The sequence below is a fragment of the Lepisosteus oculatus genome, chromosome 7 (assembly GCF_040954835.1).
Source record: "Lepisosteus oculatus isolate fLepOcu1 chromosome 7, fLepOcu1.hap2, whole genome shotgun sequence".
NCBI classification, from domain to species: Eukaryota; Metazoa; Chordata; class Actinopteri; order Semionotiformes; family Lepisosteidae; genus Lepisosteus; species Lepisosteus oculatus.
The window spans coordinates 761278-785542 of record NC_090702.1 but is presented as its reverse complement, the minus strand read 5'-3'; the positions used below and the strand labels follow the sequence as shown (position 1 = coordinate 785542).

General features: G+C 57.2%; 1 protein-coding gene across 1 annotated transcript in view; it reads left to right on the top strand.

Moving 5' to 3' along the window:
• Positions 1 to 24265, top strand: part of ap2a1 (adaptor related protein complex 2 subunit alpha 1) — a gene marked incomplete in the record, with an annotated part of 36405 nt that overhangs the window by 10192 nt on the left and 1948 nt on the right. Inside the window, 17 exon segments of the mRNA XM_069191767.1 lie at positions 361 to 554; positions 648 to 777; positions 1695 to 1796; positions 3955 to 4214; positions 4895 to 5063; positions 8276 to 8413; positions 9090 to 9272; positions 10380 to 10477; positions 10874 to 11105; positions 13584 to 13775; positions 16783 to 16922; positions 17237 to 17299; positions 20987 to 21061; positions 22340 to 22422; positions 22878 to 22968; positions 23311 to 23433; positions 23946 to 24062. Coding sequence (XP_069047868.1) covers positions 361 to 554; positions 648 to 777; positions 1695 to 1796; positions 3955 to 4214; positions 4895 to 5063; positions 8276 to 8413; positions 9090 to 9272; positions 10380 to 10477; positions 10874 to 11105; positions 13584 to 13775; positions 16783 to 16922; positions 17237 to 17299; positions 20987 to 21061; positions 22340 to 22422; positions 22878 to 22968; positions 23311 to 23433; positions 23946 to 24062 — 2390 coding nt within the window.

The window sequence follows — 24265 nt, the reverse complement described above, 5'->3', positions numbered from 1 at the left end:
CACACTGCGCCCCGATACCGCAGAGTCAATCGCAGCAGCGCCCCGACACAGCAGGGCCGCCCACACTGCGCCCCGATACCGCAGAGTCAATCGCAGCAGCGCCCCGACACCGCAGGGCCGCCCACACTGCGCCCCGATACCGCAGAGTCAATCGCAGCAGCGCCCCGACACCGCAGGGCCGCCCACACTGCGCCCCGATACCGCAGAGTCAATCACAGCAGCGCCCCGACACCGCAGGGCCGCCCACACTGCGCCCCGACGCCGCAGGGTGAATCACAGCAGCGCCCCCCCCCCCCCCCCCGCGCCGCGCCCCGCTCTCCCGCCCGGCTGCTGACCCGCCCCTGCCCTCCTGCGCCCCAGGGGTACCTGTTCATCTCGGTGCTGGTGAACTCCAACAGCGAGCTGATCCGCCTCATCAACAACGCCATCAAGAACGACCTGTCCAGCCGCAACCCCACCTTCATGTGCCTGGCCCTGCACTGCATCGCCAACGTGGGCAGCCGCGAGATGGCCGAGGCCTTCGCCGCAGACATCCCCCGCATCCTGGTGGCCGGGTGGGTGACCCCGACTTCCCGCCGGGGGGGCTGGGGGGGCGGGGGCGGGGGGGCTGCGGGCCGGCGCTGAGTGTCCGGCTGCCCTGTCCGCAGGGACACGATGGACAGCGTGAAGCAGAGTGCGGCCCTGTGTCTCCTGCGCCTCTACAAGACCTCCCCCGACCTCGTCCACATGGGGGAGTGGACGTCCCGGGTCGTGCACCTGCTGAACGACCAGCACATGGTGAGACAGGCACTGGACACTGAGAGACAGAGACAGGCACTGGACATTGAGAGACAGAAACAGGCACTGGACATTGAGAGACAGAAACAGGCACTGGACACTGAGAGACAGAAACAGGCACTGGACACTGAGAGACAGAGACAGGCACTGGACACTGAGAGACAGAGACAGACACTGGACACTGAGAGAGATAGGCACTGGACACTGAGAGAAAGAGACACTGGACACTGATAGAGAGAGGCACTGGACACTGAGAGACAGAGACACCGGAGACTGAGAGACAGAGACAGGCACTGGACACTGAGAGACAGAGACACCGGACACTGAGAGACAGAGACAGGCACTGGACACTGAGAGACAGAGACAGGCACTGGACAGTGAGAGAGATAGGCACTGGACACTGAGAGAGACAGGCACTGGGCACTGAGAGAGAGAGACACTGGACGCTGAGAGAGAGAGAGACACTGGACACAGAGAGACTCTGACTGACCAGCACATAGTGAGACACTGGACACTGAGAGACTCTGACTGACCAGCACGTGGGTAGAGAGACACTGGACACAGAGAGACTCTGACTGACCAGCACGTGGGTAGAGAGACACTGGACACAGAGAGACTCTGACTGACCAGCACATAGTGAGACACTGGACACTGAGAGACTCTGACTGACCAGCACGTGGGTAGAGAGACACTGGACACAGAGAGACTCTGACTGACCAGCACATAGAGAGACACTGGACACTGAGAGAGACACTGGACTCTGAGAGACTCTGACTGACCAGCACATAGAGAGACACTGGACTCTGAGAGAGACACACTGGACACTGAGAGCCTCTGACTGAGCTGCCCGTGCAGACAGGTGCGTTGCTCTCCTCTCTGTCCCTGTCCTCGCTCACTCCCCCTGCCTGCCTGTCCAGGGTGTGGTGACCGCCGCCATCTCGCTCATCACCTGCCTGAGCCAGAAGAACCCCGACGAGTTCAAGACCTGCGTGTCCCTGGCCGTGTCCCGCCTCAGCAGGGTAAGACAGCCCGCCGCTGTGTGTCCTGTCTGTGTGTCCTGTCTGTCCCCGGTCAGTGTGTCCTGTCTGTCCCCGGTCAGTGTGTCCCTGGCCGTGTCCCGCCTCAGCAGGGTAAGACCGCCCGCCGCTGTGTGTCCTGTCTGTGTGTCCTGTCTGTCCCCGGTCAGTGTGTCCTGTCTGTCCCTGGTCAGTGTGTCCCTGGCCGTGTCCCGCCTCAGCAGGGTAAGACCGCCCGCCGCTGTGTGTCCTGTCTGTCCCCGGTCAGTGTGTCCCTGGCCGTGTCAGTGTAGGCTCTCAGGGGTCAGTGCCTGTGTGTGTGTGTCCTGAGCGGTCCTGTCTGTGTGGTCCTGTCTGTGTGCGGTCAGTGTGGGCTCTCAGGGGTCAGTGTGGGCTCTCAGGGGTCAGTGCCTGTCTGTGTGCTGAGCGGTCCTGTCTGTTTGTGGTCAGTGTGGGCTCTCAGGGGTCAGTGTGGGGCTCTCAGGGGTCAGTGTGTCCCTGGCCGTGTCAGTGTAGGCTCTCAGGGGTCAGTGCCTGTCTGTGTGTGTCCTGAGCGGTCCTGTGTGTGTGGTCCTGTGTGTGTGTGTCCTGAGTGGTCCTGTCTGTGTGGTCCTGTCTGTGTGTGTGTCCTGAGCGGTCCTGTCTGTGTGGTCCTGTCTGTGTGGTCCTGTCTGTGTGTGTGTCCTGAGCGGTCCTGTCTGTGTGGTCCTGTCTGTGTGTGTCCTGAGCGGTCCTGTCTGTGTGGTCCTGTCTGTGTGTGTCCTGAGCGGTCCTGTCTGTGTGGTCCTGTCTGTGTGTGTCCTGAGCGGTCCTGTCTGTGTGTGTGTCCTGAGCGGTCCTGTCTGTGTGGTCCTGTCTGTGTGTGTCCTGAGCGGTCCTGTCTGTGTGGTCCTGTCTGTGTGGTCCTGTCTGTGTGTGTCCTGAGCGGTCCTGTCTGTGTGGTCCTGTCTGTGTGTGTGTCCTGAGCGGTCCTGTCTGTGTGGTCCTGTCTGTGTGGTCCTGTCTGTGTGTGTCCTGAGCGGTCCTGTCTGTGTGGTCCTGTCTGTGTGTGTCCTGAGCGGTCCTGTCTGTGTGGTCGTGTCTGTGTGGTCCTGTCTGTGTGTGTCCTGAGCGGTCCTGTCTGTGTGGTCCTGTCTGTGTGTGTCCTGAGCGGTCCTGTCTGTGTGTGTGTCCTGAGCGGTCCTGTCTGTGTTCCTGTCTGTGTGGCCCTGTCTGTGTGTGTCCTGAGCGGTCCTGTCTGTGTGTGTGCTGAGCGGTCCTGTCTGTGTGGTCCTGTCTGTGTGTGTCCTGAGCGGTCCTGTCTGTGTGGTCCTGTCTGTGTGTGTCCTGAGCGGTCCTGTCTGTGTGGTCCTGTCTGTGTGGTCCTGTCTGTGTGGTCCTGTCTGTGTGTGTGTCCTGAGCGGTCCTGTCTGTGTGTGTGTCCTGAGCGGTCCTGTCTGTGTGGTCCTGTCTGTGTGGTCCTGTGTGTGTGTGTCCTGAGCGGTCCTGTGTGTGTGTGTCCTGAGCGGTCCTGTCTGTGTGGTCCTGTCTGTGTGTGTGTCCTGAGCGGTCCTGTCTGTGTGGTCCTGTGTGTGTGTGTCCTGAGCGGTCCTGTGTGTGTGTGTCCTGAGCGGTCCTGTCTGTGTGTGTGTCCTGAGCGGTCCTGTCTGTGTGGTCCTGTCTGTGTGGTCCTGTGTGTGTGTGTCCTGAGCGGTCCTGTGTGTGTGTGTCCTGAGCGGTCCTGTCTGTGTGGTCCTGTCTGTGTGTGTGTCCTGAGCGGTCCTGTCTGTGTGGTCCTGTGTGTGTGTGTCCTGAGCGGTCCTGTGTGTGTGTGTCCTGAGCGGTCCTGTCTGTGTGGTCCTGTCTGTGTGTGTGTCCTGAGCGGTCCTGTCTGTGTGGTCCTGTGTGTGTGTGTCCTGAGCGGTCCTGTGTGTGTGTGTCCTGAGCGGTCCTGTCTGTGTGGTCCTGTCTGTGTGTGTGTCCTGAGCGGTCCTGTCTGTGTGGTCCTGTGTGTGTGTGTCCTGAGCGGTCCTGTGTGTGTGTGTCCTGAGCGGTCCTGTCTGTGTGGTCCTGTCTGTGTGTGTGTCCTGAGCGGTCCTGTCTGTGTGGTCCTGTGTGTGTGTGTCCTGAGCGGTCCTGTGTGTGTGTGTCCTGAGCGGTCCTGTCCCTCTCTGCCCCTCAGATCGTGTCCTCAGCCTCCACCGACCTGCAGGACTACACCTACTACTTCGTCCCGGCGCCCTGGCTGTCCGTCAAGCTGCTGCGCCTGCTGCAGTGCTACCCGCCGCCTGAGGATGGCGCTGTGAAGGGCCGGCTGGTGGAGTGCCTGGAGACCATCCTCAACAAGGCCCAGGAGCCGCCCAAGAGCAAGAAGGTGCAGCACTCCAACGCCAAGAACGCCATCCTGTTCGAGGCCATCTCCCTCATCATCCACTACGACAGGTGACCTGCCCCTCCCTGTGTCCTGGAGTGTCCACTCAGTGTCTGTATGAACCCCTCTCTCTCTCAGTGCAGTGTTCATGTACTGGAGTGTCCAGTCAGTGTGTCTGTATGAACCCCTCTCTCTCTCAGTGCAGTGTTAATGTACTGGAGTGTCCAGTCAGTGTGTCTGTATGAACCCCTCTCTCTCTCAGTGCAGTGTTAATGTACTGGAGTGTCCAGTCAGTGTGTCTGTATTAACCCCTCTCTCTCTCAGTGCAGTGTTCATGTACTGGAGTGTCCAGTCAGTGTGTCTGTATGAACCCCTCTCTCTCTCAGTGCAGTGTTCATGTACTGGAGTGTCCAGTCAGTGTGTCTGTATTAACTCCTCTCTCTCTCAGTGCAGTGTTAATGTACTGGAGTGTCCAGTCAGTGTGTGTGTATGAACCCCTCTCTCTCTCAGTGCAGTGTTCATGTACTGGAGTGTCCAGTCAGTGTGTGTGTATTAACCCCTCTCTCTCTCAGTGCAGTGTTAATGTACTGGAGTGTCCAGTCAGTGTGTCTGTATGAACCCCTCTCTCTCTCAGTGCAGTGTTAATGTACTGGAGTGTCCAGTCAGTGTGTCTGTATTAACCCCTCTCTCTCAGTGTAGTGTTAGTGTACTGGAGTGTTAATGCTCGGTGTTGTGCTCTCCTTCCTCCCAGTGAGCCCAACCTGCTGGTGAGGGCCTGTAACCAGCTGGGCCAGTTCCTGCAGCACAGGGAGACCAACCTGCGGTACCTGGCGCTGGAGAGCATGTGCACACTGGCCAGCTCCGAGTTCTCCCACGAGGCCGTGAAGACGCACATCGAGACGGTCATCAACGCCCTGAAGGTAGAGGAGTGGACACAGCTCAATCACTGAGGACACAGCACTGTCAGTGAATAACTTTCTAGTGTCTGGGACAGTGTCACTGTGGACACAGCTCTGACACTGAATAACCTTCCAGTGTCTGGGACAGTGTCACTGTGGACACAGCTCTGTCCCTGAATAACCTTCTAGTGTCTGGGACAGTGTCACTGTGGACACAGCTCTGTCCCTGAATAACCTTCTAGTGTCTGGGACAGTGTCACTGTGGACATAGCTCTGTCCCTGAATAACCTTCTAGTGTCAGGGACAGTGTCACTGTGGACACAGCTCTGACACTGAATAACCTTCTAGTGTCTGGGACAGTGTCACTGTGGACACAGCTCTGACACTGAATAACCTTCTAGTGTCTGGGACAGTGTCACTGTGGACACAGCTCTGTCCCTGAATAACCTTCCAGTGTCTGGGACAGTGTCACTGTGGACACAGCTCTGTCACTGAATAACCTTCTAGTGTCTGGGACAGTGTCACTGTGGACACAGCTCTGACACTGAATAACCTTCTAGTGTCTGGGACAGTGTCACTGTGGACACAGCTCTGACACTGAATAACCTTCTAGTGTCTGGGACAGTGTCACTGTGGACACAGCTCTGACACTGAATAACCTTCTAGTGTCTGGGACAGTGTCACTGTGGACACAGCTCTGTCCCTGAATAACCTTCTAGTGTCTGGGACAGTGTCACTGTGGACACAGCTCTGTCAGTGAATAACCTTCTAGTGTCTGGGACAGTGTCACTGTGGACACAGCTCTGACACTGAATAACCTTCTAGTGTCTGGGACAGTGTCACTGTGGACACAGCTCTGTCCCTGAATAACCTTCTAGTGTCTGGGACAGTGTCACTGTGGACACAGCTCTGTCCCTGAATAACCTTCTAGTGTCTGGGACAGTGTCACTGTGGACACAGCTCTGTCCCTGAATAACCTTCTAGTGTCTGGGACAGTGTCACTGTGGACACAGCTCTGTCCCTGAATAACCTTCTAGTGTCTGGGACAGTGTCACTGTGGACACAGCTCTGACACTGAATAACCTTCTAGTGTCTGGGACAGTGTCACTGTGGACACAGCTCTGTCACTGAATAACCTTCTAGTGTCTGGGACAGTGTCACTGTGGACACAGCTCTGTCCCTGAATAACCTTCTAGTGTCTGGGACAGTGTCACTGTGGACACAGCTCTGTCAGTGAATAACCTTCTAGTGTCTGGGACAGTGTCACTGTGGACACAGCTCTGTCACTGAATAACCTCCTAGTGTCTGGGACAGTGTCACTGTGGACACAGCTCTGTCCCTGAATAACCTTCTAGTGTCTGGGACAGTGTCACTGTGGACACAGCTCTGTCCCTGAATAACCTTCTAGTGTCTGGGACAGTGTCACTGTGGACACAGCTCTGTCCCTGAATAACCTTCTAGTGTCTGGGACAGTGTCACTGTGGACACAGCTCTGTCCCTGAATAACCTCCTAGTGTCTGGGACAGTGTCACTGTGGACACAGCTCTGTCCCTGAATAACCTTCTAGTGTCTGGGACAGTGTCACTGTGGACACAGCTCTGTCCCTGAATAACCTTCTAGTGTCTGGGACAGTGTCACTGTGGACACAGCTCTGTCCCTGAATATCCTTCTAGTGTCTGGGACAGTGTCACTGTGGACACAGCTCTGACACTGAATAACCTTCTAGTGTCTGGGACAGTGTCACTGTGGACACAGCTCTGTCAGTGAATAACCTTCTAGTGTCTGGGACAGTGTCACTGTGGACACAGCTCTGTCCCTGAATAACCTTCTAGTGTCTGGGACAGTGTCACTGTGGACACAGCTCTGTCACTGAATAACCTCCTAGTGTCTGGGACAGTGTCACTGTGGACACAGCTCTGTCACTGAATAACCTTCTAGTGTCTGGGACAGTGTCACTGTGGACACAGCTCTGTCCCTGAATAACCTCCTAGTGTCTGGGACAGTGTCACTGTGGACACAGCTCTGTCCCTGAATAACCTTCTAGTGTCTGGGACAGTGTCACTGTGGACACAGCTCTGTCCCTGAATAACCTTCTAGTGTCTGGGACAGTGTCACTGTGGACACAGCTCTGTCCCTGAATAACCTTCTAGTGTCTGGGACAGTGTCACTGTGGACACAGCTCTGACACTGAATAACCTTCTAGTGTCTGGGACAGTGTCACTGTGGACACAGCTCTGTCCCTGAATAACCTTCTAGTGTCTGGGACAGTGTCACTGTGGACACAGCTCTGTCCCTGAATAACCTTCTAGTGTCTGGGACAGTGTCACTGTGGACACAGCTCTGTCCCTGAATAACCTTCTAGTGTCTGGGACAGTGTCACTGTGGACACAGCTCTGTCAGTGAATAACCTTCTAGTGTCTGGGACAGTGTCACTGTGGACACAGCTCTGTCACTGAATAACCTTCTAGTGTCAGGGACAGTGTCACTGTGGACACAGCTCTGTCCGTGAATAACCTTCTAGTGTCTGGGACAGTGTCACTGTGGACACAGCTCTGTCCCTGAATAACCTTCTAGTGTCAGGGACAGTGTCACTGTGGACACAGCTCTGTCCCTGAATAACCTTCTAGTGTCTGGGACAGTGTCACTGTGGACACAGCTCTGTCAGTGAATAACCTTCTAGTGTCTGGGACAGTGTCACTGTGGACACAGCTCTGTCAGTGAATAACCTTCTAGTGTCTGGGACAGTGTCACTGTGGACACAGCTCTGTCACTGAATATCCTTCTAGTGTCTGGGACAGTGTCACTGTGGACACAGCTCTGACACTGAATAACCTTCTAGTGTCTGGGACAGTGTCACTGTGGACACAGCTCTGACACTGAATAACCTTCTAGTGTCTGGGACAGTGTCACTGTGGACACAGCTCTGTCCCTGAATAACCTTCTAGTGTCTGGGACAGTGTCACTGTGGACACAGCTCTGACACTGAATAACCTTCTAGTGTCTGGGACAGTGTCACTGTGGACACAGCTCTGTCAGTGAATAACCTTCTAGTGTCTGGAGTGTCTGGGACAGTGTCACTGTGGACACAGCTCTGACACTGAATAACCTTCTAGTGTCTGGGACAGTGTCACTGTGGACACAGCTCTGTCAGTGAATAACCTCCTGGTGTCTGGGACAGTGTCGCTGTGGACGCTGTGGACACAGCTCTGTCAGTGAAGCCGCTGTCCCCTCAGACGGAGCGAGACGTCAGTGTGCGTCAGAGGGCTGCAGACCTGCTCTACGCTATGTGTGACCGCAGCAACGCCAAGCAGATCGTGGCCGAGATGCTGAGCTACCTGGAGACTGCGGACTACTCCATCAGAGAGGAGATCGTGAGTGTCCTCTGTGTCTCTGTCGTCTGTCCCCGGGGGCTGACCGCCGGGCTGGACAGGAGACGGCGAGTGTCCTGTGTGTCTCTGTCGTCTGTCCCTGGGGGCTGACCGCTGTGCTGGACAGGAGACGGCGAGTGTCCTGTGTGTCTCTGTCGTGTGTCACTGGGGGCTGACCGCTGGGCTGGACAGGAGACGGCGAGTGTCCTGTGTGTCTCTGTCGTCTGTCCCCGGGGGCTGACCGCTGTACTGGACAGGAGACGGCGAGTGTCCTGTGTGTCTCTGTCGTCTGTCCCTGGGTGCTGACCGCTGGGCTGGACAGGAGACGGCGAGTGTCCTGTGTGTCTCTGTCGTCTGTCCCTGTGTGCTGACCGCTGTGCTGGACAGGAGACGGCGAGTGTCCTGTGTGTCTGTCCCTGTGTGCTGACCGCTGTGCTGGACACGAGACGGCGAGTGTCCTGTGTGTCTCTGTCGTCTGTCCCTGTGTGCTGACCGCTGTGCTGGACACGAGACGGCGAGTGTCCTGTGTGTCTGTCCCTGTGTGCTGACCGCTGAGCTGGACAGGAGAGGGCGAGTGTCCTGTGTGTCTGTCCCCGTGTGCTGACCGCTGAGCTGGACAGGAGAGGGCGAGTGTCCTGTGTGTCTGTCCCCGTGTGCTGACCGCCGTGTGTCTGTCCAGGTGCTGAAGGTGGCCATCCTGGCCGAGAAGTACGCGGTGGACTACTCCTGGTACGTGGACACCATCCTGAACCTGATCCGCATCGCAGGCGACTACGTGAGCGAGGAGGTGTGGTACCGCGTCATCCAGATCGTCATCAACCGCGACGACGTGCAGGGCTACGCTGCCAAGACCGTGTTCGAGGTTCGAGCCAGTCCACTCTCCCCTCTCCTGTGTGTGCTGTCCACTCTCCCCTCTCCTGTGTGTCCTGTCCACTCTCTCCTCTCCTGTCCTGTGTGTCCTGTCCACTCTCCCCTCTCCTGTGTGTCCTGTCCACTCTCTCCACACCTGTGTGTCCTGTCTGCTCTATCCTCACCTGTGTGTCCTGTCCGCTCTCTCCTGTCCTGTGTGTCCTGTCCACTCTTCCCTCTCCTCTCCTGTGTGTCCCGTCCACTCTCTCCTCTCCTGTGTGTCCTGTCCACTCTCCCCTCTCCTGTCCTGTGTGTCCCGTCCACTCTCCACACCTGTGTGTCCTGTCCACTCTCTCCTCTCCTGTGTGTCCTGTCTGCTCTATCCTCACCTGTGTGTCCTGTCCGCTCTCTCCTGTCCTGTGTGTCCTGTCCACTCTCCCCTCTCCTGTGTGTCCTGTCCACTCTCCCCTCTCCTGTGTGTCCTGTCCACTCTCTCCTGTCCTGTGTGTCCTGTCCACTCTCTCCTGTCCTGTGTGTCCTGTCCGCTCTCTCCTCACCTGTGTGTCCTGTCCGCTCTCTCCTCACCTGTGTGTCCTGTCCGCTCTCCTCACCTGTGTGTCCTGTCCACTCTCTCCTGTCCTGTGTGTCCTGTCCGCTCTCTCCTCTCCTGTGTGTCCTGTCCGCTCTCTCCTCACCTGTGTGTCCTGTCCGCTCTCTCCACACCTGTGTGTCCTGTCCGCTCTCTCCTCTCCTGTGTGTCCTGTCCGCTCTCTCCTCACCTGTGTGTCCTGTCCGCTCTCTCCTCACCTGTGTGTCCTGTCCACTCTCTCCTGTCCTGTGTGTCCTGTCCGCTCTCTCCTCACCTGTGTGTCCTGTCCACTCTCCTCACCTGTGTGTCCTGTCCACTCTCTCCTGTCCCGTGTGTCCTGTCCACTCTCTCCTCTCCTGTGTGTCCTGTCCGCTCTCTCCTCACCTGTGTGTCCTGTCCGCTCTCTCCACACCTGTGTGTCCTGTCCGCTCTCTCCTCTCCTGTGTGTCCTGTCCACTCTCTCCTCACCTGTGTGTCCTGTCCGCTCTCTCCTCACCTGTGTGTCCTGTCCGCTCTCTCCTCTCTCTCCAGGCCCTGCAGGCTCCAGCCTGCCATGAGAACATGGTGAAGGTGGGGGGATATATCCTGGGGGAGTTTGGGAATCTCATCGCTGGGGATCCTCGCTCCAGGTGTGTCTGTATGAACCCCTCTCTCTCTCAGTGCAGTGTTCATGTACTGGAGTGTCCAGTCAGTGTGTCTGTATTAACCCCTCTCTCTCTCAGTGCAGTGTTAATGTACTGGAGTGTCCAGTCAGTGTGTGTGTATTAACCCCTCTCTCTCTCAGTGCAGTGTTCATGTACTGGAGTGTCCAGTCAGTGTGTGTGTATGAACCCCTCTCTCTCTCAGTGCAGTGTTCATGTACTGGAGTGTCCAGTCAGTGTGTGTGTATTAACCCCTCTCTCTCTCAGTGCAGTGTTAATGTACTGGAGTGTCCAGTCAGTGTGTGTGTATTAACCCCTCTCTCTCTCAGTGCAGTGTTATGTCCTGGAGTGTCCAGTCTGTACTAACCCGTCTCTCTCTCTCAGCCCTCTGGTCCAGTTTAACCTGCTCCACTCCAAGTTCCACCTGTGCTCCGTACCGACCCGTGCTCTCCTGCTCTCCGCCTACATCAAGTTCATCAACCTCTTCCCCGAGACCAAGAGCACCATCCAGGAGGTGCTGCGCTCCGACAGCCAGATCCGGAACTCCGACGTGGAGCTGCAGCAGAGGGCGGTGGAGTACCTGAAGCTGTCCTCCATCGCCAGCACGGACGTCCTGGTGAGCGAGACCCCGCCCCGGCCCTGCAGGGGGCGAGAGAGCGAGGCTGCAGGAGAGAGCACTCTTCCTCCTTTCCCCTGCTGGAGCTCAGTCTCTCTCCTGTCTCTCTCTCTGTACTAACCCCTCAGTCTCTCTCCTGTCTCTCTCTCTTTACCCACCCCTCAGTCTCTCTCCTGTCTCTCTCTCTCTGTATTAACCCCTCAGTCTCTCTCCTGTCTCTCTCTCTCTCTTTACTCACCCCTCAGTCTCTCTCCTGTCTCTCTCTCTCTGTACTAACCTCTCAGTCTCTCTCCTGTCTCTCTCTCTGTATTAACCCCTAAGTCTCTCTCTCCTGTCTCTCTCTCTCTGTATTAACCCCTCAGTCTCTCTCCTGTCTCTCTCTCTCTGTACTAACCCCTCAGTCTCTCTCTCCTGTCTCTCTCTCTCTGTATTAACCCCTCAGTCTCTCTCCCATTAACATGGAACAAGACAAAAAATAGAAGTAAAATAAAATCTACAGACCTATTACAGACATTTACAACAAAGACATATCCTAAAATATTGACATATACTGTGGACAGAAGGAGCATTATTGGGAGACAGACTCACTGTTGCTCAGGCTGTGACAGGAGATCACATACTGGGCTGCCAGATCAACTGAGTTCCCTCCTCCCTCTCCCAGTAGGATTGGGACCTGTTGTGATTCTGGCAGGTGTGGGAACTCTGGGATTAGATTTCTGAGTTTAGGGAAGAATGTTTCTCTAATCCCAGAGTATCTGTCACAGTGCAGTAGGAAGTGCACCTCTGTCTCTATTTCTCCCTGCTGGCAGTGGGAGCACAGCCTGTCCTCTCTGGGCAGCCAGGTCTGCCTGTGTCCAGTTTCTCTGGCCAGGTTGTGGTCACTGAGCCTGTACTTCGTACTGTTTGTTATTTTTTATTTTGGTCAAATATTCAGCTACTGTGTATTGTCTGTTTAAGGTTCTGTAGCATTCCAGTTTATGTTGTGTTTGTGTGTGTGTGTCCCAGTGTGTGAGATATTGCTGTTTGATCTGTGCTGTGATGTGGTTGAGTCTGAGTTGTGGTGCTCTAGCAGTGCTGTCCTGAGGCTGGTTGTGTGTTGTGTGTGTTGTGCTGTGATGTGGTGGAGTCTGGGTTGTGGTGCTCTAGCAGTGCTGTCCTGAGGCTGGTTAGTGTCGGTGTGGCTCAGGTCAGTGAGCCTCAGGACCAGCTGGCTCAGGGGGCTCTGTTTTGGGCTCAGCTCTTGGCTCAGCAGGGCTTTGTGGTGGTAGGAATTTTGGTCGCTGTTTTTTAGGTGTAGCCAATACTTTAATACTCTCTTCTGTATGTTTATCAATAGTGGGTACTGGCCCACTATTGTTAGGAGTTTAGGAGTTTTTCTCTGCACACGGAGGATGTTTCTACAGATCTCCATGTGCAGAGTTTCTGTGGGGTGTTTGTCCCATTGAGTGTACCCCTGGTCTGTGAGGGGACCCCACACTTCACTGCCTTATAGGGCAATGGGTTGGATTACACTTTCAAATATTTGGAGCCAGATTCTTGTTGGTGGGCTGATGTTGAAGAGCCTCCTTCTTATTGCGTAGAAAGCCCTGAGTGCCTTCTCCCTCAGTGCCTTCACTGCCAGGTCAAAACTCCCGGAAGAGCTGATGGTGAGACCGAGATATGTGTAGCTGGATGTGTGCTCCAATGTGTTGTTGTTCAGTGTGAATTTGTACCTGTTTCCCTGAGGTCTGGCTTTCTTCTGGAAAACCATAACTCTGGTCTTGTCCAGATGGGCTGGCAGTGCCCAGGTCTGACAGTACTGCTCCAGCAGTGCCAGGTTCTGCTGCAGCCCCTGTTCTGGGTCCAGATGGGCTGGCAGTGCCCAGGTGTGACAGTCCTGCCCCAGCAGTGCCAGGCTCTGCTGTTCTGGGTCCAGATGGGCTGGCAGTGCCCAGGTCTGACAGTCCTGCTCCAGCAGTGCCAGGCTCTGCTGCAGCCCCTGTTCTGTGGGCGACAGCAGGACCAGGTCATCTGCGTAGAGCAGGAACTTGATTTCTGTGTCGTGTAGTGTAAGACCAGGAGCTGCAGACTGCTCCAACATTCCTGCTAATTCATTGATATAGATATTGAACAGTGTTGGGCTCAGGCTGCAGCCCTGTCTCACCCCGCGGCCTTGGGTGAAGAATTTAGTCCTTTTGTTTCCAATTTTCACTGCACATTTGCTCTCTGAATACATTGATTTAATTATGTCGTACACTTTGCCCCCTGTGCCGCTGTGGAGAAGTTTATAAAACAATCTCAGTCTCTCTCCTGTCTCTCTCTCTCTCTGTACTCACCCCTCAGTCTCTCTCCTGTCTCTCTCTCTCTTTACTCACCCCTCAGTCTCTCTCCTGTCTCTCTCTCTCTGTATTAACCTGTCTCCCCCCTGTCTCTCTCTCTCTGTATTAACCTCTCTCTCCCCTGTCTCTCTCTCTCAGTATTAACCTGTCTCTCTCCCAGGCCACAGTGCTGGAGGAGATGCCCCCTTTCCCGGAGCGCGAGTCCTCCATCCTGGCCAAGCTGAAGAAGAAGAAGGGTCCGGGCGCCGTGTCCGTGTCCGAGCTGGAGGAGGGCAAGCGGGAGGGGGGGGCGGAGCTGAACGGAGGAGGGGACAGGGGGCCGGACTCCTCCGCCACGGCCGCCTCCAACGCCGTGAGTGACCGGTCCAGCACCCGGGTCACACAGGCGGGGTTCAGGACGGGGGCTCCCCTCGCCAGCCCAGGGTCACACAGACGGGGGTTCAGGACGGGGGCTCCCCTCACCAGCCCAGGGTCACACAGACGGGGGTTCAGGACGGGGGCTCCCCTCGCCAGCCCAGGGTCACACAGACGGGGGTTCAGGACGGGGGCTCCCCTCGCCAGCCCAGGGTCACACAGGCGGGGGTTCAGGACGGGGGCTCCCCTCGCCAGCCCAGGGTCACACAGACGGGGGTTCAGGACGGGGGCTCCCCTCGCCAGCCCAGGGTCACGCAGACGGGGGTTCAGGACGGGGGCTCCCCTCGCCAGCCCAGGGTCACACAGGCGGGGTTCAGGACGGGGGCTCCCCTCGCCAGCCCAGGGTCACACAGACGGGGTTCAGGACGGGGGCTCCCCTCGCCAGCCCAGGGTCACGCAGACGGGGGTTCAGGACGGGGGCTCCCCTCGCCAGCCCAGGGTCACGCAGGCGGGGTTCAGGACGGGGGCTCCCCTCGCCAGCCCAGGGTCACGCAGACGGGGGTTCAGGACGGGGGCTCCCCTCGCCAGCCCAGGGTCACGCAGACGGGGGTTCAGGACGGGGGCTCCCCTCGCCAGCCCAGGGTCACGCAGGCGGGGTTCAGGACGGGGGCTCCCCTCGCCAGCCCAGGGTCACGCAGGCGGGGTTCAGGACGGGGGCTCCCCTCGCCAGCCCAGGGTCACACAGGCGGGGTTCAGGACGGGGGCTCCCCTCGCCAGCCCAGGGTCACGCAGACGGGGGTTCAGGACGGGGGCTCCCCTCGCCAGCCCAGGGTCACGCAGACGGGGGTTCAGGACGGGGGCTCCCCTCGCCAGCCCAGGGTCACGCAGGCGGGGGTTCAGGACGGGGGCTCCCCTCGCCAGCCCAGGGTCACGCAGGCGGGGGTTCAGGACGGGGGCTCCCCTCGCCAGCCCAGGGTCACGCAGGCGGGGGTTCAGGACGGGGGCTCCCCTCGCCAGCCCAGGGTCACACAGACGGGGGTTCAGGACGAGGGCTCCCCTCGCCAGCGTCACACACACACACACACACACACACACGCACACACTCTCTCATCCTCACACTGACACACACTCTCTCACACTCACACTCACACCCTCCCCCCCTCTCTCTCCGAGTCCAAGCCCTCGCCCTCCTCTCTCTCACACACACACACTCTCTCATCCTCACACACTCACACTCACACACACACTGTCTCACGCCCTCTCCCCCTCTCTCTCCCAGTCCACGCCCTCGCCCTCCTCTCTCTCACACACACTCACACTCTCTCACACACACACTGTCTCACGCCCTCTCCCCCTCTCTCTCCCAGTCCACGCCCTCGCCCTCCTCTCTCTCACACACTCACACACACACTCTCTCACACTCTCTCACACTCTCTCACACTCTCTCACACACACTCACACTCTCTCACACACACACTCTCTCACACTCACACACTCTCACTCACACTCACACACTCTCTCATCCTCACACACTCACACTCTCTCACACACAGACTCACGCCCTCTCCCCCTCTCTCTCCCAGTCCACGCCCTCGCCCTCCTCTCTCTCACACACTCACACCCTCTCACACCCTCACACCCTCTCACACACTCTCTCACACCCTCTCCCCCTCTCTCTCACACACACTCACACACACACACACTCACACTCTCACACACACACTGTCTCACGCCCTCTCCCCCTCTCTCTCCCAGTCCACGCCCTCGCCCTCCTCTCTCTCTCACACTCACACTCTCTCACACTCTCTCACACACTGTCTCACGCCCTCTCCCCCTCTCTCTCCCAGTCCACGCCCTCGCCCTCCTCTCTCTCACACACACTCACACTCTCTCACACACACACTGTCTCACGCCCTCTCCCCCTCTCTCTCCCAGTCCACGCCCTCGCCCTCCTCTCTCTCACACTCACACTCTCACACTCACACTCTCTCTCACACTCACACACACACACACTGTCTCACGCCCTCTCCCCCTCTCTCTCCCAGTCCACGCCCTCGCCCTCCTCTCTCTCACACTCACACTCTCACACTCTCTCTCACACACTCACACCCTCTCACACTCACACTCTCACACACACACACTCACGCCCTCTCCCCCTCTCTCTCCCAGTCCACGCCCTCTCCCCCTCTCTCTCACACTCACACACACACTCACACTCACACACACACTCACACTCTCTCTCTCACACTCTCTCACACTGTCTCACGCCCTCCTCTCTCACACACACACACACACACTGTCTCACGCCCTCTCCCCCTCTCTCTCCCAGTCCACGCCCTCGCCCTCCTCTCTCTCACACACACACACACAGACTGTCTCACGCCCTCTCCCCCTCTCTCTCCCAGTCCACGCCCTCGCCCTCCTCTCTCTCACACTCACACACACACTCACACTCACACACACACTCACACTCTCTCTCTCACACACACACTCTCTCTCACACACACACTCACACCCTCTCCCCCTCTCTCTCCCAGTCCACGCCCTCCTCTCTCACACACACACACTGTCTCACGCCCTCTCCCCCTCTCTCTCCCAGTCCACGCCCTCGCCCTCCTCTCTCTCACACTCTCACACTCACACACACACACACTCACACCCTCTCCCCCTCTCCCACACACACACACACTCACACACACACTCACACTCTCACACTCACACTCACACACACACTCACACTCTCTCTCACACACACACTCACACCCTCTCCCCCTCTCTCTCCCAGTCCACGCCCTCCTCTCTCACACACACACACTGTCTCACGCCCTCTCCCCCTCTCTCTCCCAGTCCACGCCCTCCTCTCTCACTCACACACACACACACACACACTGTCTCACGCCCTCTCCCCCTCTCTCTCCCAGTCCACGCCCTCGCCCTCCTCTCTCTCACACACACACACACACACACACACACTGTCTCACGCCCTCTCCCCCTCTCTCTCCCAGTCCACGCCCTCGCCCTCCGCTGACCTGCTGGGCCTGCGCTCCGCCGCCCCCCCCAGCGCCGGCAGCCTGCTGGTCGACGTCTTCTCGGAGGCGGGGCCCCCTGCGTCGGCCGCGGGGGTCTCGGACGACAGCTTCCTGAGGTGAGGGGCGCGGCGCTGGGGGAGGGAGGGAGGCCTTGTGGGGGCGCTGTCCGCAGGTGGTCCCGGGCGAGAATCGGGGGGCTGTCCCCCTCCTCGTGGCTCTGTCCATCGTGTCCGCTGTCTGTGCGCGTGCGTGGGCGCGTGTGTCCGTCTGCGTGCGTGCGCCTGCGTCTCGTCGGTCCTTCCATCCTGCGGTGTGGTGATTCTCTCTCTCTCCTCCTTCTCTCGCCCTCCCCTGTCTTTCTCTCCCCTCCTTCCTGGTTTTTTTTTCTTCACTTCCTCCTCCCACCTCGCCCCTGATTGGACGATGGCAGGGATCTGGACCAGCCCACCGAGGGCTCTGAGTCCCTATTGGTGGACGCTGCCGGAGACTCAGAGTAAGGGGGCGGAGCTGGGGTGCTCCAGGTGTAAAAGTGGGCGGCGACTGAGGCTGAGCTGTACAGGCAGGACCAGGAGCCCTCAACCTGCAGCTCAGTGTGGCTTCCTGTCCAGTTTCATACATCAGCTGGGTCCTGACTGTGTTATAAATCAGACTGGGACAGCTGGGTCTGTCCTGTGTTATAAATCAGACTGGGACAGCTGGGTCTGTCCTGTGTTATAAATCAGACTGGGACAGCTGGGTCTGTCCTGTGTTATAAATAAGACTGGGACAGCTGGGTCTGTCCTGTGTTATAAATAAGACTGGGACAGCTGGGTCTGTCCTGTGTTATAAATCAGACTGGGACAGCTGGGTCTGTCCTGTGTTATAAATCAGACTGGGACAGCTGGGTCTGTCCTGTGTTATAAATAAGACTGGGACAGCTGGGTCTGTCCTGTGTTATAAATCAGACTGGGACAGCTGGGTCTGTCCTGTGTTATAAATCAGACTGGGACAGCTGAGCTCTGACTGTGTTATAAATCAGACTGGGACGGCTGAGTCTGTCCTGTGTTATAAATCAGACTGGGACAGCTGGGTCTGTCCTGTGTTATAAATCAGACTGGGACAGCTGGGTCTGTCCTGTGTTATAAATCAAACTGGGACAGCTGAGTCTGTCCTGTGTTATAAATCAGACTGGGACAGCTGGGTCTGTCCTGTGTTATAAATCAAACTGGGACAGCTGAGCTCTGACTGTGTTATAAATCAGACTGGGACAGCTGAGTCTGTCCTGTGTTATAAATCAGACTGGGACAGCTGAGTCTGTCCTGTGTTATAAATCAAACTGGGACAGCTGAGTCTGTCCTGTGTTATAAATCAAACTGGGACAGCTGAGTCTGTCCTGTGTTATAAATCAGACTGGGACAGCTGAGCTCTGACTGTGTTATAAATCAGACTGGGACAGCTGAGTCTGTCCTGTGTTATAAATCAGACTGGGACAGCTGAGTCTGTCCTGTGTTATAAATCAGACTGGGACAACTGAGTCTGTCCTGTGTTATAAATCAGACTGGGACAGCTGAGCTCTGACTGTGTTATAAATCAGACTAGGACAGCTAGGCTCTGACTGTGTTATAAATCAGACTGGGACAGCTGAGCTCTGACTGTGTTATAAATCAGACTAGGACAGCTGGGCTCTGACTGTGTTATAAATCAGACTGGGACAGCTGGGTCTGTCCTGTGTTATAATCAGACTGGGACAGCTGGGTCTGTCCTGTCTTATAAATCAGACTGGGACAGCTGAGCTCTGACTGTGTTATAAATCAGACTGGGACAGCTGGGTCTGACTGTGTTATAACTCAGACTGGGACAGCTGAGCTCTGACTGTGTAATAACTCAGACTGGGACAGCTGAGCTCTGACTGTGTTATAACTCAGACTGGGACAGCTGAGCTCCCCTGATGGGAGAGGACAGGCAGAGCTGTAGGCTGAGCAGTCTCAGGCTTGCATGCTGTCTTCCTCTTACTGGAGAAGGGCGCAGAACCGTTTTAGTTCGTAATCCAGCTGTGGTAGCGGATTTGAACACAGAAGTCCTAACAGCAGGGTAAAAAGTGAAGAGTAATCCGACCCACAATGCAGGAAGGGCATAGAAAACAGTGAGAAACTGGGAGCCCTCCAGGACTCCAATTCCCATCATGCTGCTCTTCACCCTCGGAGATGGGCATGCTGGGAAGTGTAGTTTTACATGTTTTACAGAGCTGGGACGAACATGACAGGTCACCTGAGGGAGAGGAGTTATGCCAAAGAATTATAAACAGACGCAGTAGTTAGACCGACAGCAGCTGTTCAGATCCACAGGAGCGTACAGGGGGTAGGAGTTTGTACCTGTGCTGAGGTATATTTACAATGAGATTGACAAATATAGATAGGTCACAGTGTTTATCGCGCTTTGACTGTTGCTGATTCTTTCTGACACCCCCTTCCAGGGTGAGTTGGTATCGTCCTGCACAGAAGGGTGGTGGCGAAGAGCAGACGGACAGTTCCATGTCTTTCCCAGTAGAGGGGGGGTAGGGAGGAGTAGGTTACTGTGTGAAGCCCCTGTGGGTGGAGCAGGTCAGAAACACATGACCAGACACAGCCGGGTCGCCAAGACAGCCCCAAGGGCACTGGGACCCCCAGTTCCTCACTGTACAGACACCCCAACACCCCTGTGACCCTCTCTGTGGGTCTGACAGCCCCAGGGGCACTGGGACCCCAGTTTCTCACTGTACAGACACCCCAACACCTCTGTGACAGTCTCTGTGGGTCTGACAGCCCCAGGGGCACTGGGACCCCCAGTTTCTCACTGTACAGACACCCCAACACCTCTGTGACCCTCTCTGTGGGTCTGACAGCCCCAGGGGCACCGGGACCCCCAGTTTCTCACTGTACAGACACCCCAACACCCCTGTGACCCTCTCTGTGGGTCTGACAGCCCCAGGGGCACTGGGACCCCCAGTTTCTCACTGTACAGACACCCCAACACCCCTGTGACCCTCTCTGTGGGTCTGACAGCCCAAGGGGCACTGGGACCCCAGTTTCTCACTGTACAGACACCCCAACACCTCTGTGACCCTCTCTGTGGGTCTGACAGCCCCAGGGGCACTGCGACCCCCAGTTTCTCACTGTACAGACACCCCAACACCCCTGTGACCCTCTCTGTGGGTCTGACAGCCCCAGGGGAACTGCGACCCCCAGTTTCTCACTGTACAGACACCCCAACACCCCTGTGACCCTCTCTGTGGGTCTGACAGCCCCAGGGGCACTGCGACCCCCAGTTTCTCACTGTACAGACACCCCAACACCTCTGTGACAGTCTCTGTGGGTCTGACAGCCCCAGGGGCACCGGGACCCCCAGTTTCTCACTGTACAGACACCCCAACACCCCTGTGACCCTCTCTGTGGGTCTGACAGCCCCAGGGGCACTGCGACCTCCAGTTTCTCACTGTACAGACACCCCAACACCCCTGTGACCCTCTCTGTGGGTCTGACAGCCCCAGGGGCACTGCGACCCCCAGTTTCTCACTGTACAGACACCCCAACACCCCTGTGACCCTCTCTGTGGGTCTGACAGCCCCAGGGGCTGGGGGACCCCAGTTTCTCGCTGTGCAGCGGTGGGGAAGGTCAGGCCTGGGGAGGGGTGGGCTGGAGGCCAGGCTGAGTGCGATCTGGTGACTGTGCTTCACTAACGCCTTCTTCTCTCTCTCTCTCTGTTTCCTTTCCTCACTGCTCTCTCTCCCTCTCCCTCCTGTCCATCTGCCCTGTCCTCCTGTCTGCAATCCTCACATTCCCTCTCTCTGTCTCTGTCTCACTGCCCCCTGTCCTCTGTCTCTCTCTCTCTCTCACTGCCCCCTGTCCTCGGTCCTCTCTCTCTCTCACTGCCCCCTGTCCTCGGTCCTCTCTCTCTCTCACTGCCCCCTGTCCTCGGTCCTCTCTCTCTCTCACTGCCCCCTGTCCTCGGTCCTCTCTCTCTCTCACTGCCCCCTGTCCTCTGTCTCTCTCTCTCTCACTGCCCCCTGTCCTCTGTCCTCTGTCTCTCTCTCTCTCTCTCTCACTGCCCCCTGTCCCTCTCTCACTCACTGTCCCCTGTCCTCGGTCCTCTGTCTCTCTCTCTCACTGTCCCCTGTCCCTCTCTCACTCACTGCCCCCTGTCCTCGGTCCTCTGTCTCTCTCAGCTCTGCTCCTTCCTCTGCTGTCAGCTCTGAAGACCCTGCTCCTCCTCTTCCCGAATCTGACGAGCTGCTGAACAAGTAAGACGGGATGTGTCCACCCCCTCCCCCTCTCCGATGGGCACAGGGCTGGAGGGGGTCTGTTCCCTGGCCACCAGCAGTTCTCCTGCTCCTGGGCTCTGGACCAGTTAGGCCTGAGTGACTGTTCCTTATTCCTCTGTGTGTAACGGGACAGGCGTGGGCCTGGCAGATGGCCCTGCTCCGTGCTGCTAGTGATGTCAGATACCCCAGGGCAGTGCACTCATGTGAACGTTAGGCTGGGCAGCTCGTTCCCCACTCCCACCCCCCTCTGTGTACAGTAGTGCCTCCTGTCCTGACTGGAGGAGCTCACCCAGCTGTGCCTGGAGAGAAGCCAGGGTATCGGCTCCAACCACAGGGCTGGGCAGCTCGTTCCCCACCCCCACCCCCCTCTGTGTGAAGGAGCGCCCCCTGTTCCCAGTGGTAAAGGCCACTCAGTTTCCACTGGTGTCCTGTGGGTAGCTGCTGGTGCTTGGCTTTGTTCGTGTGCTTCCGAGAATTGGGCAAAGTACAGAGTCCAGCGAACATTGCGACCTGTCAGCAGTACACAGTACTCTGATCTGTGTGTGTGTGAGCGCGCTCTGATCTGTGTGTGTGAGCGCGCTCTGATCTGTGTGCGTGCGCGCGCTCTGATCTGTGTGCGTGCGCGCGCTCTGATCTGTGTGCGTGCGCGCGCTCTGATCTGTGTGTGTGCGTGCGCGCGCTCTGATCTGTGTGCGTGCGCGCGCTCTGATCTGTGTGTGTGCGTGCGCGCGCTCTGATCTGTGTGTGTGCGTGCGCGCGCTCTGATCTGTGTGTGTGCGTGCGCGCGCTCTGATCTGTGTGTGTGTGTGCGCGTGCTCTGATCTGTGTGTGTGCGCGTGCTCTGATCTGTGTGTGTGCGCGTGCTCTGATCTGTGTGTGTGCGCGCGCTCTGATCTGTGTGTGTGTGAGAGTGTGTGTGTGTGCGTGCGCGCGCTCTGATCTGTGTGCGTGCGCGCGCTCTGATCTGTGTGCGTGCGCGCGCTCTGATCTGTGTGCGTGCGCGCGCTCTGATCTGTGTGTGTGTGTGCGCGCGCTCTGATCTGTGTGTGTGCGCGCGCTCTGATCTGTGTGTGTGCGCGCGCTCTGATCTGTGTGTGTGTGCGCGCGCGCGCTCAGGTTTCTGCCTGTGTGTGTGGTGTGTGAACCTGTACAAGCTGGGGGTTGTGTGCCACACTGTGTGTCCGGCCTGTAATTCTGATCTCCTGCTGCCTCTGTCCTCTCTCTCCTGCTCCCCTCCTGTCTCCCCGTCGACCGCAGGTTTGTGTGCAAGAACAATGGAGTCCTCTTCGAGAACCAGCTCTTGCAGATCGGGATCAAGTCAGAGTACAGGCAGAACCTGGGTGAGTCCAGCACTTCTCTCTCAGTGCAGTGTTCATGTACTGGAGTGTCCAGTCAGTGTGTGTATTAACCCCTCTCTCTCTCAGTGCAGTGTTAATGTACTGGAGTGTCCAGTCAGTGTGTGTGTATGAACCCCTCTCTCTCTCAGTGCAGTGTTAATGTACTGGAGTGTCCAGTCAGTGTGTGTGTATGAACCCCTCTCTCTCTCAGTGCAGTGTTCATGTACTGGAGTGTCCAGTCAGTGTGTGTATTAACCCCTCTCTCTCAGTGCAGTGTTCATGTACTGGAGTGTCCAGTCAGTGTGTGTGTATGAACCCCTCTCTCTCTCAGTGCAGTGTTCATGTACTGGAGTGTCCAGTCAGTGTGTGTGTGTATTAACCCCTCTCTCTCAGTGCAGTGTTCATGTACTGGAGTGTCCAGTCAGTGTGTGTATTAACCCCTCTCTCTGTTGCTCCAGGTCGGATGTATCTTTTCTATGGTAACAAGACCTCAGTGCAGTTCCTGAGTTTCAGCACCACGGTCAGCTGCCCCGGGGACCTGCAGTCTCATATCCTTCACAGCAGTTGTGGGACCCAGTGTAGAGGTGTCATGTTGGGAGAGTGCAGACCAGTGTGTGTGACTGGACTGGGCTGCAGCAGACCAGTGTGTGTGACTGGACTGGGCTACAGCAGACTGGTGTGTGGGACTGGACTGGACTGGGCTACAGCAGACTGGTGTGTGGGACTGGACTGGGCTACAGCAGACGGCTATACTGGTGTGAACTGTGTTCGGCTGAACTGGCCTGAGCCCGTGTCTGGTGTCTGGGTTCCGAAGTTCGGAGTGAGTGCGGTGCTGCGGGTCCGCGGGCTCGTCCCGAGTGTGAGACGGAGGAGTCCTTGACCAGGCGCACAGCTGAACGTGCAGACCAAGCCAGTGGAGCCCCTGGTGGAGGGAGGGGCTCAGCTGCAGCAGGTGCTCAATATCGAGTGTCTGTCGGACTTCACAGACGCCCCTCTGCTCAACATCAAGTTCCGGTACTGTCTCTGCCTGTCTGCCTGTCTGCCTGTCTGCCTGTCTCCCTGTCTGCCTGCCTGTCTCCCTGCCTGTCTCCCTGCCTGTCTCCCTGTCTCCCTGTCTCCCTGCCTGCCTGCCTGCCTGCCTGTCTGCCTGCCTGCCTGTCTCCCTGTCTCCCTGTCTGTCAGCCTGCCTGTCTCTCTGTCTCTCTTTCACTCTGACTTCATGGACGCTCTGCTGCTCAACATCCCGTTCCAGTACTGTCTCTCTCTTTGTCTTTCTCTCTCTGTGTTGAGGTGTGATTTATTGTGTTGAGCTCTTTGTGTATATTCAGGTGTGGATTGCTGCGTTGAGCTCTCTCGCTCTCTGTGTGTTTCCTGTGTTGAGCTCTCTCGCTCTCTGTGTGTTTCCTGTGTTGAGCCCTCTCCCTCTCTGTGTTTTCAGGTGGGGGCTGCTGTGTTGAGCCCTCTCCCTCTCTGTGAGTTCAGGTGGGGGCTGCTGTGTTGAGCTCTCTCTCTCTCTCTGTGTTCAGGTACAGTGGGGCTCTCCAGAACCTGACCCTGAAGCTGCCCATCACCATCAACAAGTTCTTCCAGCCCACAGAGATGTCCTCTCAGGACTTCTTCCAGCGCTGGAAACAGCTCAGCCAGTGAGTGTCTCTGTCCACCACGAGCAGGGCCACACTGGGCAGACTGGAGCCACACTGGGCAGACTGGAGCCACACTGGACAGACTGGAGCCACACTGGACAGACTGGAGCCACACTGGGCAGACTGGAAGCACACTGGACAGACTGGAGCCACACTGGACAGACTGGAGGCACACTGGACACTGGACAGACTGGAGGCACACT